Source organism: Numenius arquata, chromosome 15 (genome assembly GCF_964106895.1).
Source record: "Numenius arquata chromosome 15, bNumArq3.hap1.1, whole genome shotgun sequence".
NCBI classification, from domain to species: domain Eukaryota; kingdom Metazoa; phylum Chordata; class Aves; order Charadriiformes; family Scolopacidae; genus Numenius; species Numenius arquata.
Window position 1 is genome coordinate 3,297,228 of NC_133590.1, and position 17,448 is coordinate 3,314,675.

Here is a 17,448-nt window from a genome sequence, read left to right on the forward strand (position 1 = left end):
GCGGGGAGGGATGCCGGAGCCGTGGCTTTCCACCGGCTCCCTCCCGGGCGACAAGGATGTGAGTCAGGCGTGGAGCCGGCCGGGCCGCATCCTGCCCGCGGCCTCCAGAACAATCCCCATTGTGGGATGGGGACGGGGACGAGGATGGGGACGGCGACTTTCCTGCCTCCGCTGGCATCCACCCGTGCTGGCCACACCGCAGCCCCGTGGGGCTGCGTCCCCACCTAAAGCCCCGCTGCCCCGTGGGGCTCTGTGGGCGCTGGCAGCCCCCCGGGGCTGGTTGGGGGACCCTCCGTGGAAGGGCGAGGAGGAAACCGGGGCGAGCGGCGGGGCCGTGGGCTGCCTGGCGGGGGCGAGCTCCTCATCGGGGGGACACGGGGCCGACTTCATCAAGCAGAGCAGCGTCTCGGAGGCATTCGGGTTTTTCCATCTCTCCGTTCAGGCTTGGCTTCCTTAATTTTTTTTTTTTTTTTCCTGGTTGCAAAACATCCCTAGTTTTGTTTCGGTTTGGATTCCTCCCCCTGTGCTGCTTCGGTGGGAAACGGGAAGGGGAGAGAGTCTCAGTGAGCCGAGACCGGGATGGGGGGCAGCGGGTCGGAGGTGGGGGGACGTACCCCAGCTCCCCCCATTCCACCCCGAGGGAGGCGGCAGCAAATCCCTTGCAATCGGGACCCCCCCCCTCTTTTCCAGGCGGTGGTGGGGGGAGCCAGCACCCCCTGCCCCGTGCGCAGGGTGCTGAGGCTGGCGGCTCGGCCCCACTGTCCTGTGGGCTCTTCCCAGCCCCGTCCTGCTCGGATGCTTCAGGAAACATCCAAAGCAATGGGATGTTTGGGGGGGGGTGGGGTGTGTGTCGCTTCTCCGTCACAAGCAACGCACCCCAGGGTGGCAGGAGGGAGCGGGGTGCTCCCAGACTGCCCCGCGGGGACCCCACGATGCCACCCCCAGCACCCGTGGGAAGGGTGGTGACGGGGACACTGAGGCAGGGGCGAGCCGAGTGACATCCCTCCTCGTGGAGGGGGGTGGCTCTGGAGGGGACCCCGATGCACAGCCAGGGCCGCTCCCCACCCCAGGGTGCCCCCAACCACGGCCCCTGTGCTCAGCGTCCCCACCTTTGCCCTCCCAGCTGTCCTCCTCATCATCATCCTCCTCTTCCTCAGTGGCACAGCTGCCTCCTCCTGTGAGAGCGGGCAGCTGCCGGCCCCGGGCAGGCATTAAAGCACCTGTCACCTATAGACATGGGGGGGGGGAGGGATGATGCAGGCGCAATCCCCACCCTACAGTGTGACACCCCCCCCCCCAGGGGCTTGGGACATGTCCCCACTGCAGGCCACCCTCCCCCTGCACCCCAAAACAGCGGAGCCCCACTGCCATGGCCCCTCCACACCCCCCAATCCGGGCAATCCAGCCACCCCCGGCATCGCACCCTCAAACCCTGCGCGTCGCTGGTGGCGGGGAGGGAGGTGATTTACATCCCCCCCCACTTTACACACACACCCCCCCCCCAGTGACACCCCCTGAGCAGCAGGAGGAACGCGTGCCCTTGGCCCAGTTGGGGTAATGGTGTCCGGGAGGGGAAGCGCCAGCGCTCGGTGGGGTTGTGTTGATGGATGGCTCTGTCCGGGGGGTGGGAAAAGCACGGGGGGGGGGGGTGGTGGGGGGTGGTGGGAGCAGAGGCACATCCATAAACAGCTCGAGTTGTGAATGGAAAGAGACGGATTAGGAGCCGGGTGAAAACATGTCACACGGCGGAAAGAAAAATGAGCAGCTGGGGCCAGACCAAATTGGTGTCTGATGAAGGACGTGGGGCCTGGTGGAAAAAGGATCCCGGGGCCGGCGGTGCTGCTCGGGGTGGGGGGGAGGCTGATGGGGAACAGCTGGAGCCGGACACGCACATCTGGCAGAGCAGGGTGAGGGGAGAGGCGGCGGCGGCCGATAACCACCGCGGCTCCGGCCACCACGCCGGGGTTGTAGCGGATTCCGGAGGGGCTGATGCTTCACCCCCAGGGTCGGTGCTGGGAGTGGGGGGGGGGGGGGGGGGGGCAGCACCGCAGCCCGTCCCTTGGCAGGGATTTACGTGTCGGGGTTCAGGCTCCCCCCGCGCCGAGGGGTCCCCAGGTGGAGGAGCCGCTGCCTCTTCCCCCATTTGCATACATCTAAATAAGCAATCAAACATAACGAGGGCGAATGCAAACCGGGATTTCAGTTTGCGACTAAAAGTCCCTATTTTTAACCTCGGGAAGGGGTTTGGGCAGGAAGCCGCGGGCCCGGCTCCGCTACCTGCGGGCGCATCCAGCTGTGGGGCTGCTCGCACCGACGGCACCCCAAAGCGCCGCTGGCCCCACGGCCACCCTCAGTGCCCCCCCCCGCACCCCCCCTTACCCGAGGGAGCAGAGATCTCACATCTTTGTGGGAGGACGGACACCACGACATCACTCCCTGGAAGCCTTTCGGGGCGTCTCTCCCACCTGCCGAGCCCCCCCCCCACCCCGGTCCCACTTCACACACCGGGGCATGTGCCCAGGGAACCCCCCCCTTACCCCCCCCCGGCACCCCAGGAGTGAAACTCCATTGCTTAAACATGAGGAGTATATTTAGACGGCATCAATTTAAGTTTGAACATCAACCTTATAAATATGAAAGCCCATCTCAGCGAGATGTTTAAGATACCTCATCAGCCCTTGGAAAATATGCAGGAATATTAATTAGCCAGATTTGGGTATTATCTCATAATGAATAAATGAAGAGACTCGCTGCCTAAGATGAACCACTGGCGGCTCGTTGGTTTTAGTTTGGGGTTTTGTGTTGTTTTTTTTTTTAAGAAAAGTGTGTTTCTAAGGTAATTCACCCTTCAACTTAACGCTCGTGGAGGGGCTCAGGGGACGCTGCCGTGCCGGGGCCGGGCAGGGTGGGACACCTCGGGGTGAGACACCTCAGGGTGCCCCTTACACGGAGGGGCCCCAGTGTTTGGTGTTTTACACCCCCTGATTTGGCCCCCGGTGGCTGCAGCGCCTCTGGGGACGGGGGGGGACGGGGACAGGGTTGGAGCCCTGCCCTGGCTGCAGCAACCCCGGGCCCAGGAGGGAGGAGAAAACTGCAACCTCAGTTCTTTAAAAACTTATTTTTGGCTTTTTCCCTTCCTGCCCTCCATCCTGCCCTCCCGCCCTCCCGCCCTCCTGCCCGGCTCCCCTGGCTGCTTCGCTCCCTCCAGCCCGGACGGGACGGGATGGGACGGGACCGAACTTCCCGGTTGCTGTAGAAACCCAGATGAAGGCCACGCTTCAAACGAGAAACACCAAACAAGAAATGGCTTTGTGCGTGCCCGGGCGGCTGCTCTTCCTTGCCGGGATGCAGCAACTTCGGGGCCCTTCTTTGGGGCACCCCGCCTGGCCGGGGGGGGGCTGTGGGGCCAGTGGAGGCTCCCTGCCCGCCCCAAAAGCTTGTGTTGAGCAGAAAGCAGAGGCTGGGGTCCCTGGGGAAAGAACTTCAAAGGTCTCCATCACCCACGGGGTGCTCAGAGCATCGCCGCAGTGCGGGATGCAGCAGCCGTTGGGTTTTTGCCATCCCTGCCGGCTCCGGCACCATCTCCCCGAGCGGCCTTAGAGCTGAGGCAGCCCGAGGGGCATCACCACCTGGTGTGCAAGATTTTTGGGGTGGCGGAGGGGTTTCCAGCTGATGGAGAAGGGGTTCAGGGCTGAGCAGGGGACAACCCGAGGAGGGGGGGGGGGGAGATGGCAGAGGTGGCACAAGCCTTGAGGGCCAGGTCGGATGGCCAAGCTGATGGACCGGGTGGCAGAGCCGTGTCCCACGGGCGCAGGGAAGGGGCGTGAGAGGAGATGGGTTGGGATGGACCAACCGCAGCCGCTGCCGCCCCAGGAAGCGTCAGCCGGACCCCGTCCCCCGTGTGTGTGTGTGTGTGTGTGTCCCCCGGCGCGTGGCGGCTGGCGGGGCCGGGGCGGCGCGTGGGTGCGGGGCGCTGCCGGCTGCCGGAGCTGCCATTGTTTGCCTTCAATCAAGATGTTTCAGGCAGAATCAAAAGCACCAACTGGGGAAATCATCATCACAAAAAATCTTGCGCCTGCAAAATAGGTCAAGTAAGACTCCAAAGAGAGAGAGCGTCTGATCTGCATTGCAAGGAAGAATAGCAACAGCTGTGATCTCCAGTATATATGGATGGGCTGGGGGGGGGGGGATAAATATATATATCCATGCATATGTATAACCGCTTACAGCTGTTGGGCCGTATGTTCATTAGGGCCAACTGTTTTGGAGGCAGAGGGATCAGCGCTAATCGGGAAAGGGAGTTTATCATCACATTCAGAGGCAAAAGTGTCAGGAGCAACTGCAGGCCCCCCCCACCCCCCCGCCCCGCAGCCCGCACCAGCTGTGCTGCCCTGAATGCGCCCCATTCAGCATCCACCCCCCCACACCCCCGGCCCCCATGGGGCTGCCAGCGCTGCGGCTCCTGCCCTGGCTCCCAAAGTGGCCACCAGCCATGACCCCAGCCCCCTGCCCGGTCCCAGACCCAAGGTGCAGAGGGGACCCCGTGCCTCAGTTTCTCCATTGCCCCAGACCAGCTCTCCCAGTCTGCACTGCCGTCCCGGCCCCCCATGGCGTCGCCCCCCCCCCCCCCCCCGGGTTATCCCTGCCTGGCGCTGGCCTCACAGGTGCTGGCTATAAAAATGAACTCAAAATACGTATAAATCCTCCCGCCTTGACACGAGGGATGGCGACGGGGCCGGGGCAGGACAGCTGGCGCGGCCACCCCAAGACGCCGGGCTTTGCCTGGTCGGTTGGGACCCAGCTGTCGCAGGCTGGGGGGGGGCCACGCCATGTCCCCAGCCCAGGGGCCACGCTCTCGGTGTGGGGAGACTCGCTGTCCCCGGGCAGTGCCCCCCTCGGCACGCCGAGCCCCCGCTGCCTCCCCTCCATCAGCCAGCAGCCTGCGGGCTCCGTCTCCCATCAGTAGCAGCAAATAAAGGTTGCGAAGCCGAGCAGCAAGGACAACTTCTATTTAAAAATACCTCTCATCCAGATGATTTATTCGCAGGGCGTCCCTGCCAGCTCCTAAAGCAGCTCAGACTTGGGGCCTGCCCTACCCGACAGCTTCCCTTCCTCCTAGGGTTATTTATTGGGGGCTACCTTGGGCTGCCCGGCCGTGCCACCGGTCGGGCTGCGGCTCGGAGCCGCACGGTCAGGGCACGCTGCAAGCAGAGCGGCTCCTTCCAACCCTTCCTCCTCCGACCGCGATTTTTACTTATTATTTTTCCTTTTCCCATTAAAAAAGGGCACAGGTATTCATCTCGGTGGAGGGATCACACGCTCCCCGTGCCGTTCCCAGCGAGCCTCCGCCGGCATCCCCCAGCCCGGGCACAGCCCGACCGCAGCTTCACGGGAGTTTCGCTTCCGATCGGCGCCAGGAAGGGAAATAAGGGAACAGATTGCAATAAAAACCCAACAAGCCCAAATTCAGCCAACTGAGCCCGAAGCTGCAATTTAGCCGGGAGCCGATCGCAAGGCTGCGGTGTGAGCTTATTTCCACTTAAAGCAAAATAAAATAAAATAAAATTAAAAAAGCTTCAGTGCAGCGCCCGGGTGGGTGCCCAGCTGGGTGGGCAAGCGGCTGGAGCATCGCCGTGGCCACGGGTCCGGCTGCCCCTCGCCGACGCGTGCCCCGGTAGAGCACGGCAGGGCTGGGGGTGCCCACGCAGCGAGAAGGCGAAGGCTGAAATCTCCAATATCTCTCTGATAAAGGCAGTGACCTGTGCGGGGGTTGGGGGGGGGGTGTGAGGCCATAAAAAAATGGCAAATACCAGTCAAAGAGGAAGAAAAATCTCAGTGTTTATTTCTCTTCAGGCTGGGAATGATGATTATTATTATCATTTTCCTTTTTTTTTTTTTTTTTTTCCCCCCTGCCCGCATCCGATCCGCTCGGTTCCTCGCCCTTTCGGGAGCACTAAATTCATCACGTGCATGTAAAGCGGGGCTCGTGCGGGGACGGGCGCTGCGGTTCGCCCGGGCAGACGCATGCAAGGTCACACGCAGCCTCCCCATAAATTACAGCGTGTCCCACCGTAAACAGCAACAGGAGAGGGGAAAGCGCGGCGGCTCCAGGGGCAGGGGGCCGCGGGGGCCGATACATAACGCCGTGACAAGTCAAACAACTCTCAGGGCGTTCACTTGCCAGAGAAGTATTTCTCACATCCAATCCATTAGGCAAACAAGATGAAAAAGTATTTCCTACTTTGCTGAAAAAAAATATCAGGACTCAGTATAAAGCGTGCCTTAAAAAAAAAAAAAAAAAAAAAAGAGAAAAGAAAAGAAATTAAGTGTGACCATCTATAATGTTTTTTTTCCAGCGGCTCTGACAGCCTTCCAGCCATCCCGGCCGTGCAGGGAGGGAGCCGATGCTTTACAGAGCCCTAAGAGTTTCTTGCTTTTTGGCTCGTCCTGGTGTTGCAGGAACAGGAACGAGTCAAATCACTTGGAAAGAAACAACTCCAGAATTCGCTTCCCCCTCCAAACCCCCTCCAAACCCCACTTCACTGAACCAAACCCAAATAATTTGCTGCGTTTCTTTTTCCTCTTCCCTTTTCCTGCCAGGTCAGCAGGGAACGTGTTTCATGACAGGCTTTTTTTTTTTTTTTTTTTTTTTGTAACCTACGAAATGATTTTTGAAACCAGAAGGTCCTCCCAGAGTTTGCCTTTCTCGCTGGCTGCCTTTTCTGATGCTTTTGGACAAGCGAAAAATCCAAAGGGAAAAAGGCTGCTTCCGACGGTTTCGATCACTTCTAGTCCCGGCGATGGCCTCCGGCGGGGAGAGCGGTGGAAGAGGAGCTTCGCAGACTGACTGGCGGCTCCTCGGGAAGAGGCAGCCCTAGATTGGCCGCTGGAAAAACGAGCCTGTGGAAGAAAAAGGATCACCCCCAAACACGAGTTGTCTTTCTACTAAATTTTAATTTATTTATTTCCTTTTTCTTAATTTTTTTTTTAAATTTTTTTTTTTTTTTTTTTTGGACAAAGACATCTAAATTATACACTGAGTAACAACATGACCAGATATTGCAAATACCCCTTTTTGGTGAAATTCAAAAAGGGAACATAAAAGAAAGAGCTTGTGTGGACCCGGCCGGTCCAGGGAATGCAACAGCCGCCACCGTTTGCTTTTGCAGAAGAGGGAGCCCTGTGGGGCAGGGGGTGAGCTCCAGCTGGTCCCATCCCACTACACGGCGTAAAACCAGTCTGGTGATCACTTATCTTTTTGACAGAGAAAAAGGTCATTAACATGCAAGAAGCAGTACTGGTCGGGGGAGAAACGGGAGAAGGTTGGCATGAGGCTTTGGCGAGCATTCTCCGAGGGCAAGGAGAGAGATTCTCCGGCAGAGCCGCAGCCGGAGGAGGACACCAGCGCTCATGGTCAGAGCCAGGGGCTCGGACCCACGGTCCCTGATGTGCCCTTGGAGGATTTCACTTCTCCATCACCTCTCCCCTCCAGAGAACACAAAGGGGCAGGAGAGGGGGGTCTCTCATCTATCGCAAAGGTAGAATCAGATTCGATAACGTGAAAGTGAAGCCAGACACGCTCCCCACGGAGGGGAATTAACCCCTGTGACAAACTTCTGGAGGCCTGTGGTGGATCTGTCTGCCGCTCCCAGCCTTTAAATCAAGGCCGGGTGTCTTCCTACCAGAGGGGCTCTAATTCAACCGCGAGCCACGGTGGCGGCGGCGGGGTGGCGTTTAATGGGCTGTGTTATGCGGGAGGTCAGGAGAGAGGAACATAACGGTCCCCTCTGGCTCTGAAGATCTATGAATTGATGCGACGTGTGGCAGAGCTCCACCCATAGCAATGGGACCCTTCGCTTCCCCCGAATCTCACTTAAAGGAGGGCAAAGCAGACAGAGTCGGAAGGACAAAGCCTTGCGCACACAATTATAAACCATAAAGAGGAGCTCACGGAAGGGAGAGGGCTCAGGGTTTCGCTGAAGGGTGGCGGGTGTTTTTTGGCTGTTCCCAGCCAGTTTTACAGGTGGTGGGTGTTCAGTCAGGTGCTGGCCAGGGATGGGCAAGAGCCCTGCGGAGGGTATAGCAGATGTAAACGCATTCAGATAAGGAGCGGCAAGTGAACAGAATCTCAAATCCTTTCGCATTTTCCCCAGGTCGATGCACAGAGAGATGTTTACAATACAAAGAGCATCCACAGCCATCACTGCAGGGTGATTTGCTTGAGTCACAGTCATTTTAACCCTCCACCTCCATCCTCCCAGCACAGCTCGCTCTGTCACACTCTTCTTCTCCCGCTACCTGGCGCAGGTTAAACCAAACTAATCGACTGGATTACTGGTGAAGCTCTGGCCGGTGCAGATGCACACAACCAGTACGTGTAGCTACACGCAAACCTAAGGAATGAGCCAGCAAACACTTCTGGATCCTGAGTTCAGTAAGGCAACTCTTCCTTCCAAACTGGAGCGATAGGAAAATTACTGTCTATTTATTTTACACGCATTTCCAAGTTTAACCAAAGCAAGCCTATAAAAACCAAATTACCCTCTGGGATGCTTTTTGGAGCCAGGAAGCTAACCGTGGCACAGGTGGGGTCTCACAGGGCAAGTTCGCTACTGGTAAAAATGTAGGGAGCAGAGAAGCACCAACTCAACTCCTTTGCAAGTGAGAAGGATCCACGTCTGAGCCCCCAAGGGGACTTTGTTCTGTCCTGCCCGGGCCAGAGGAGGGGTACCCAAGCACTTCACTCTGCCCCTGGCATGCAGTGGGGGCAAATCCAAAGCTGGGGAGGATCTGCCACCAAGCTCTGCCACTCAGCCAGCACAAAGCATGCCTTCAAGAGAGGGCTGCAATTCTTTACGGTGCTTGCATCAGGCAAATGCATTAATCGCAAGGAAAGGGCGATGCCGGGATGCATTTCTGCTCCTTGGGCTGACCCAGGAACACGTGGTGCTCAGATTCCTGGGGTTCCTGACAAGCCAATGCAGCTGGGGAGTCATCGAACGAGCCACGTTTAAATGAACATCTCTCCTCATCTTATGACTCCTTACTCAATTCATGCAAAGCCGGAGCTGTGTCACTTTGTGTCATTAGCGATTGCTTAACAGCTCACTTGAGCCTGCTCCTCTCCCTCTCCCAGGCGCCCGGTTTTTTTAAAGCAAGGCTGTGCTACTCGGGCATGCATGTCCTGCCTCAGTGCCGGAGACAGATGCACTCAGAGGGTGCTGACTCACGGACGCAGGCAGATTAAAGTTGGATTACTAAAGCAGTTGCTGTCCCAGCTGTCCCTCTGCCCCCAGCCACAGCAAAGACAGCTGAACTACAGGCAGATCAACCCCTCAACCGCTACTGTACATCCTGATGTATGGGGAGGGAGGAGGGACGGCCCCCCCGAATCAACCCCAGGTGATTTTAATCTGCCGGGCTGTAACACGTAGGCGGACAGGGGCTGCTTCACGTACAGTGCAGATGTTTCTGGAGACGTCCAGGGGAAGGGAGGAGCAAAGTGCTGGGAGCTCCAGGGGTGTCAGCCGTCTGCCTGGGTCCATGAGTCAACTCGCTGACGCGTGGTAAAGCCACATGCTTTAGTACAGGCAGCTTTCCCCACACCGCCCGCCCGCCCCTCTCCAAGAGGTGGAAGGGGTAACGCAGTCCCTAGTCATTCTCTGGCCTTTCGCAGGCAGGCAGCAAACAAAGCTGGCAAGCAGGGCAGTGGGATTATTTTACCATCTGTGCATTAGAAACTGGCCCAGGAGTCACCAAGCTCGCTTCACGCAGGACATGGCTGCTTTGGCGTGCTAATGACTCCCGCTCACTGTCAGCTGGGGCTAGATTTGAATCGGGGATGAGGAGGTGGAAAACACATTCTCTCTCCTATTCCAGCAACTGCATCCTTTTAGAGGAAAACCAGTTCAGGGAAGAATGAATCCTCATTTTAAAAGGCGCTTCCCATCTGCCGCTCATCAGGCTCCTCACCCTCCACCATGGCAATCCACAGCCGGCACCGAGCTGGGGGGACCTCCGGTCCTGGGCAGCCACCCCACTACGGGGCAGTCCCCCGAGCCCTCCGAAGGGCTAAGCAAGGCCTGCCGAGGAAGGGGAGGGGTTGGGAGAATATATTTTGCACATTTCAAAAAGGAAACCTGGGACCTGGTATCTCATTCTAGAAAGTAATCATGGACTTAATTGCATTTTGCTGCAGAGTTGCCTTAACATCACGGGAAAATCAACAGGGATTGTTCAACATCAAGACTAATCTCACATATGGAACTTACTGAACGTAGGAACCACGTTTTTGCTGGCTCAAGGTGAAATGCTGGGCTAAATTCTCCTTCAGCTGCGAGAAAAGCCCTAGGCACGCTCACCCTGCATTATTCCAACTGTAAAGAGCTTCAATTATACACATATAACCCTTCTCTCCCTTCTCCGGCGGTGTCGCAATGCAACAGTGCCTCGTTATGATCAAACTCCTCTTTTATGGCTCTAGGAATATGGGGAAGTCTTCTACCCTCATTACTCAAACAACTCCTTAGCAGCTTTATTTTAAGAAACTACCCACAACTGGTAACACAACCGCATTTTATCTGTCACTGAGGGGAAGCTGTGACTGACACCTGAGCGTGTCCTCAGCAACCGCAAACCTGCACGTATAGGGCAGGTCCTACGCATCTAAGCAACTACAGTAACTCACCACTCCCTCTGCTCCACACTGAATCACAGTCTTGCTTCTGCTTACAAACCTGCTTGCTAATCAGACATTTAATACTATTTATGCATAGGGAGGAAATATATAATTCCTTTATTGGGATAAAAAAAAAGATACTAAAGAGCAGGTCAAGTTCCAAATCCAGCAGTAGGTTTTAACTGATGTTGTTCCCTTTTTTTCTCTCTCTTTTTTTTTTTTTTTTCTTTTAACAGCTGTAGCTGTGCACAGATGGAAAAACATTTGGTCAGAAAGCAGCAAATTAGTGTTTTCAGGCTAGAATTCTGCTCCCACCGCTCCTCCATTTCCATGCAGCTCAGAACGCTTTATTTCTTCTTAGCATTGACATTTTTGCACACCCAGTTCATGCCGTCCTTCAGACAGAGAAAGGTAATGTTAGTCAAGCGAAGGGAAGAGGAATCCCCCAATCCCACCCCACCGCCGTTCCACAAGCACCGCGTTCTGCCTCCTCACCCACCCCCCACCTGCCCTCTGCGTCCAAAACCGCCGTGGGTTAAAAAACAAGTGCTCCGTTGCTCGGTGGATGTTGTCACACAGAGGTTATTAAATCTTTCATCTGGCCATAAAAAGTATCATCGTCTCATCATGTCGCTATGTGCAGGTCCTTCGAGGAAGGATCACTTTGCAGTCAAGGTACGTCAGTGGCAGATGAGGGCTCAGTTCCAGGTTCAGCTAGAGATGATTTGTGTAACCTCAGGCAAGTCATCTCATCTTTGAGACTGTGGATTTTAGGGGGCTGTTTGTTATACAGTCAGCTCCCTATTAAGAATATGGCTCGTTCTCTGCTCAGCTGCAAGCCTTGAAATCCAGATCCATGAAAATCACTGCAGTAACTGGATCTGGACCCTTCTCCCTGTTCCTCAGGGCCCCCAAGGAAAATGGGTTCTGAACCCCATTCTGAACCCCACAGGGGTTCACTGAGAAGCAATGTGGTCATATTTGAAGACGCTGCTATGCTCTTTAGAGGATCTCCAGAAAAACATGTGCACAGCTTTTCTGACCGCTGCAAGCAGGACTGGAACACTTCTGCCATGAATACTCGATTCGTGAGTTTATTGCTGAGATCCCAGGATGGGATACGCTACTGAAGGGCAAAGCAACACTTTATCTGCTCCTGTCACTTATCTGTTAGGAGACGTGTACAATGGAGCGCAAGATGGACAGTCTCCTCATATTTGTGTCCCATCAAATCCATTACCTCTACCCTGCTGATGAGGTATCTCTGCCGACAGGCAGAGAGGGCAGAAAGAAGGCAGGTGGGGTTTTGGGGATGAGAGGGGAACAGCAGCACATCTTTCTGCTTGGAAATCGGGCAAACATCACCTTAGAGTTCTGGAGAGGTGGATATCACTGTCTTATGTTCAGTGGTCATTTTTGCATCATTAAAACAATAGTTAGACCCTAAAAAAGATCAGAGCCTTTGGGCCAGCATCACTGTTAGCCCCACCGTAGCAGTGTGGCTGGCTTCCTACACCCTTGTCCCCAGACTGCCAAAAGGCTGCCAAGGACCTCAGCTGCCCCAAGGACAGACGGCCAAAGGCACAGCACAGCAGGCCCTTGGGGTGAGCCGAGACCCACCGCTGTGCCTCTACGTTGCCCCTCAGCCATGAAGGTGGTGGTCATGTCGGAGGGGAGCTAAAGAGTTAAGAGAGAAGAGAGGGAGTCCTCAGGGTTTAATCAGAAGCAGAGAGGTTCTCACTTGAAAATACCAATTCACCTTGATAGCTACGCTATGTGACACTTCTTATCTGAAGGGGAGCAGCAACTTCTGAAATCAGCCCTTGTTGCTGCGTTAAATAAAGAATAAGAGAGCCCAGCTTGTGCTGGGGTGCACACGAGGCCCTACACTAATAATACTTCTAACTCTAACCTTGGGGAGGGTTGATGTCTCCAGTTTCATTTATTTATCTCCACAGCAGAGATCAGTGTAAAACAAATTGTCTGAAATCCTCAGAGCAAATGGGAAAAGACGAGAGGTAGATTCATTTTAAGGCCCAGTAGCTTTGTGTCTTCCCCTTTCAATAACACTGATAACCTAGGTGTAAAACACGGAATGCCTTAAGCAATCAATAGCGTGGTTTAAAGCTTATCACTTTAGAGAGAGAGGGAGCGAGCGATTCCCAGCATGAGGAATGCCAGGGCTTAACAATGGGGCTAGGAGGAGAGGTGTCAAGCCTTTGGCTTGATTGTGTGCTTTAGAAATCTGCATGATTGCCTGCAAAGAGTAAAAATAAATAAATAACTAAAAATGCTCCCACAATGATTTCAGCTTCCCCTGCCTCGGAAGCAATAATCACATTTGCACACATCATGGCATACAAGGCAAGCAGAGCTCCTCATTCATTTTGAATGTAGGTTTATTTGCTGAACCAGAACAGCTGAGACAGCTTAAAGTAATAAATATCAGCTGACACCCTCTGCTATTCAGCACAGTAATCCCAGAAACAATACATCACTGCAAAACAACAAACACGCATCCTATCTTCTACCTAATCTGACCACAACCTGAATTCACAGTGATTAAAACTCTGCCTGCTGCCTTTCGGGAGCTCGGGAAGGGGAAAAGACAGAGCGTTTCAGCACCAGCGCGACGAGGGTCATAAAGCAGAGTTTATGATGGGATTTACCATGGCTGGGAGCCTGGCTGCATCAAGCATAGAATGAGGGCAAAAGAATGACATGGCAAAATGCAAGAGGAAAGGTGAACTCCAAACAGGCTTGAAATACGTAAGTAGGTCACCGAACTTTTAAAGCAGGAATAGATTTTAAAAACTCTCTTCTGGCATGAGTTAATTGACAGGAAAAATCACATCCAATTGTAAATATCTCCCTGCTTGACAGTGATAAAGGGAAGATGAACATGCTCAGCTCTACGTGTGTTGTATCAAAGAGGTACGTGTAAGACACCTTCCTCATCTTCAGCCACAGCGCAGCTAGATCCATGGCTTCTGGTGCAACTTCCTCGGGGGGCGTGTTCTGCAGGGTCCCCGGGTGCTTTGGAGAATAGCAAATGCAATGGAAAGCAAAAGGAACTAAAAGGTACGTTTCCAGTTTTTCTACCTAAGGATTGAAGCAGGGCAGAGGGTTGGTAAAATAGAGAAATTCAGGGAAGCTGCTACAAACACAAAGAGCTGCTATGGGTAGGGCACACAGGAAGGAAGAAACGGTGCTTGAAACAGTCAGGTCCACAAGGAGTCAACTGTTGTCATCCTTCGTCCCTACACGCTCTGTCCCTATATCTGCATGTTTAAAAGATGGCTCTGCGCAGAAAATACAATCCCTACAGTACCATTTAGATCTTGATAGATGTCCTTGGGCTGCTTTGTTGAGACACAGAGACATTGGCAGGTACTCTGAGGATGGAGACGGATACAATATTAGTATTCCAGCCTCAAGTCAACCCTGGGAAAACTTAGCCAGGGAAAGATTTCAGATCTTTCAAGCTTTGCCTCTCTTAGCTCCTTAACAAGCAGCTAGTAAACTTTACCAAAGCAAAGAGAGAGAACTCCAGGGAAGAGGATAATGGTCCTTGCAGAGAAATGCTGCTTGGCACAACCCCGCCTTGCTGCAGTCACATCTGCTATTGAGCCAAGGGAGTTGTACTCTAACGCCCTTTGGGAAAGGACTGGTAGAGCCTTCCCCGGGAGAAATAAAAAGTCCTGCTTGAGATTAGCCCACCGCTTGCTTATTCTCTGCATTATCAGCTTTGCAGCTATTGGGAGTGAAGTAATCTGACTTCAAACACAGTGAACAAGTCCTTTCCACCCCATAAAAAGCTTCCCGATTTCTGCTCCCCTGCAAGACAGGGATCAGGCAAGGCCACAAACTTGTGACCCCTAACGTGACCTTAAGGACAGCAAAGCTTAATCCTTTCATGTAATCCTCTGTCTGCCATAACAAATTGGGTCAGGCAAGTGCAAAATTCTCCATCTCTAGCATTTTTGGTATGCGTTATTTTAACTGTCACTTTCTTCTCCCTCTGCACAGCTAGGACTGTGCCTTCATTATCTGTCATTTCTTTGCACCTCCAGTCATCATACAGGCTGGCTTTTACCGGCTCCCGCAAGTACATTATCCATTGTTTTTTGCCCGGGCGCAAGCTTTTCTTTTGTCCTCTGAGACCTTGTATCCCTGATGCAGCACTGTAGACTCCCTCCTTACCCTGCTTAAAAAAAAAATATCACAAGACTTTGCCCTGTAATCTGGAAACATGGCTGCTTTTCCTCAACAAGCACTGCCTCTGCCTGCCCCAGGAGAGCTGCAGTCATCAAAATTGGTTTTAAAGCACATTTACAAGTAGCCCTGGAACCTTGTTACGATGTGGAAGATCCCCATCTAGCCTGCCCTGGCTAAGACATCTTTAAGACAAAACCCAGCTCTGAGGATACAACATTGCCAGGGGGTCCTGTGCTGAATCTTGCCCTTACGAAAGTGCTGAATCGCAGCATCAGTGAAACTTAGGTCCCGGGCTTCATTCTCAACTGGGCTGAAGCAGCCAGGGAGGGGAAGGCGGCTCAGCCCTTCCCACAGTCCTTTGGGCTAGACCAGCACTGGCATAAATTAGAGAAGTTTAGTGGCTACTCTCAGTTCCACTGGCTTTTAATGGTCTCCAGGGGGCCATTATGCTTGGGAGACTCTGGACACAATACGCTGTAGCATCATTCTGGAGGACGATTCCTCGGGGCAGGCTGAGCTCCTGCTGCCTTGATCGGAGACTCTTGCTTCAGACAAGAAATAAGCTGCAGAGCACAGACCAGTTCAAAGCCTCGAGTCATGCTTAATACGCACCCTGGCCCCAAAACAACACCTCCAGCAAGAGGGCAGGCTGCAAAGCAGAGGAGTCCTGCCTGCTTTCACCCCACCCTGGCCAGCTAGGGTGGAACATACACAGCTTTTGCATGCCAAGCACCACAAGTGGAGATCCGGTCACAAAACACAACCCCAAGAGAGCCATTGTGAGGCAACGGTTCCCTTGTGCTTCTCTGCTGACATCGGCAATCACCTCCCTCGCTTGCCGTACCCTGCCCGAGGCTCTTGGTGTAAAGCTGGTGCAGGACCCTGCTCCGCAGGCAGAGTCCAACTGGCTGTGGTGGGGAGAAAAGGCTTTCCTGCCTTCCTAACTAGGGCTGAAGGATAAAATCAGACCCAAGCAGACGTTTTGCTTGAAAAAAGCCTCTAAGCACGAGGGATGTCACCCCTCCCTCAATGGCACCATGAAGTCTGATTAACAAGACAAGTGCTGCCCACGGTTACAGTCGGCAGTCGGGAGGTAATGAAGTCTTCAGCTGGCATAACAGGGGCTACCAACCGGCTTCAGGACAACACTACATGGGTTTTCCCGTTAACCCAGTCACCTCCCTTCTGAGCCTGGCCAGGACATTGTTGGCCCCTTTTCCAGAGTCCTCAATGGTTAATTTTAAAAGAGAAGATGACAATATGGATTCCCTCCTTAATTAACAGTTTTATTAAATAACCTATTTCAAATAATAGTTAAATTCTCTAAATTTATATCATTCTATTAACCATAATCTAATCTCATTAACCTTGAAATCCCCAGTCTTAACTACCCAATTCTATACACCATGGTGCTAGCAGCTAAACTAATTAAATGACCTTCAAACTATTTCTCCTTCATGTATTGGCATTATTTATCTTTGCTCATTGCTCTTCCTTCAAGCTATCACAAAAATCTTCCCCTCTGAACTCTCTTCCCCCATGTGCTCGGTACTAGATATGCCACAGCTCTTCCTTACAAAATCCGTCAGCGATGTCTTCAATTTTGCTCTAGCTAATATATTCCATCAGCAGCGACCGTTAGCGTGCTCGCTCCTTGGCTTTCATTCTGAATACCTGATGCTTCCATGTCTTCATTTATTTTGCTGTCACTCATTGTCATTTCTCCAAGAAGTCCTTAAAGCAGTGACCTGAGATTTAACTACACGTAGAGAGCTCTCTTTCTGAGCCATGGGTAGAGATATCATGTACCACGATCCTCAAAACTATCTTTCTTAATATCACTCCTTAAGTTCTTCTTTGATTCCCCTAAATTTTGAGCATGTTCACCTCTCCTTAGACTCTCAGGACTGAAGATGCTGTTTCTTGCTGGGCTGCAACTAAAATCCTTGTTTAAAAGCCATCTCCTGAACCATTTTGTTCAATGAATTTCCAAGGAAAGGGAGAACTTGGCACTCTCGCTGCCTGATTTGATAGGGCTGGAGTTATGGCAGAAGAGAAATGTAGGCAGTCTTCTTCTATAAGCTGTAGAGAGTTTGCAACTTCCCTGACCTTCCTGCGAAAATCATTTATGGAATAAGCTGCAGTATTTAGGGCAATGAGACTGAGGTCAACAAAGCGGTACGTTATCCGGCCTGCATCTAAATTAATTTGTCTAGATAAGCATGATGAACAAAATATATAGGCCTGCAAATACTTTTATTTAGCTCGTCTTCTGTTTTCTGGAAGTGAATGCAGAAGCAGATATCGTTTCCCTGGTAGAGGGTATCGGGCTACGTATTTTACTCTATTGAATGCACAGGTCAAGAAGGCGGCACAGCAAGAAAGCACTACAAAGACAGACGTGTGCAGGTCACTCCAGAGAGCCCACAGATCAGGCTGAAAAGGAGACATGTTTTAAAGCTCACGAACAGAGAAGCTCCACTTTCTATCATTTAGTTCCTTCCACATCCAAACGCGTCCCTGAATTTCATCTGCCACTTTACTGTCCCTTT

At 53.2% G+C, this 17,448-nt stretch overlaps 1 protein-coding gene across 1 annotated transcript in view; it reads right to left on the reverse strand.

Annotated features, from left to right (window-relative positions):
• Positions 1–10,769: 10,769 nt before the first annotated feature.
• The window catches only part of ARL3 (ARF like GTPase 3), a 28,417-nt gene continuing 21,738 nt past the window's right edge, over positions 10,770–17,448 (reverse strand). The window contains exon 6 of the mRNA XM_074158911.1: positions 10,770–11,073. Coding sequence (XP_074015012.1) covers positions 11,026–11,073 — 48 coding nt within the window. The 3' untranslated portion in view covers positions 10,770–11,025. The remainder of the gene's footprint in view (positions 11,074–17,448) is intronic.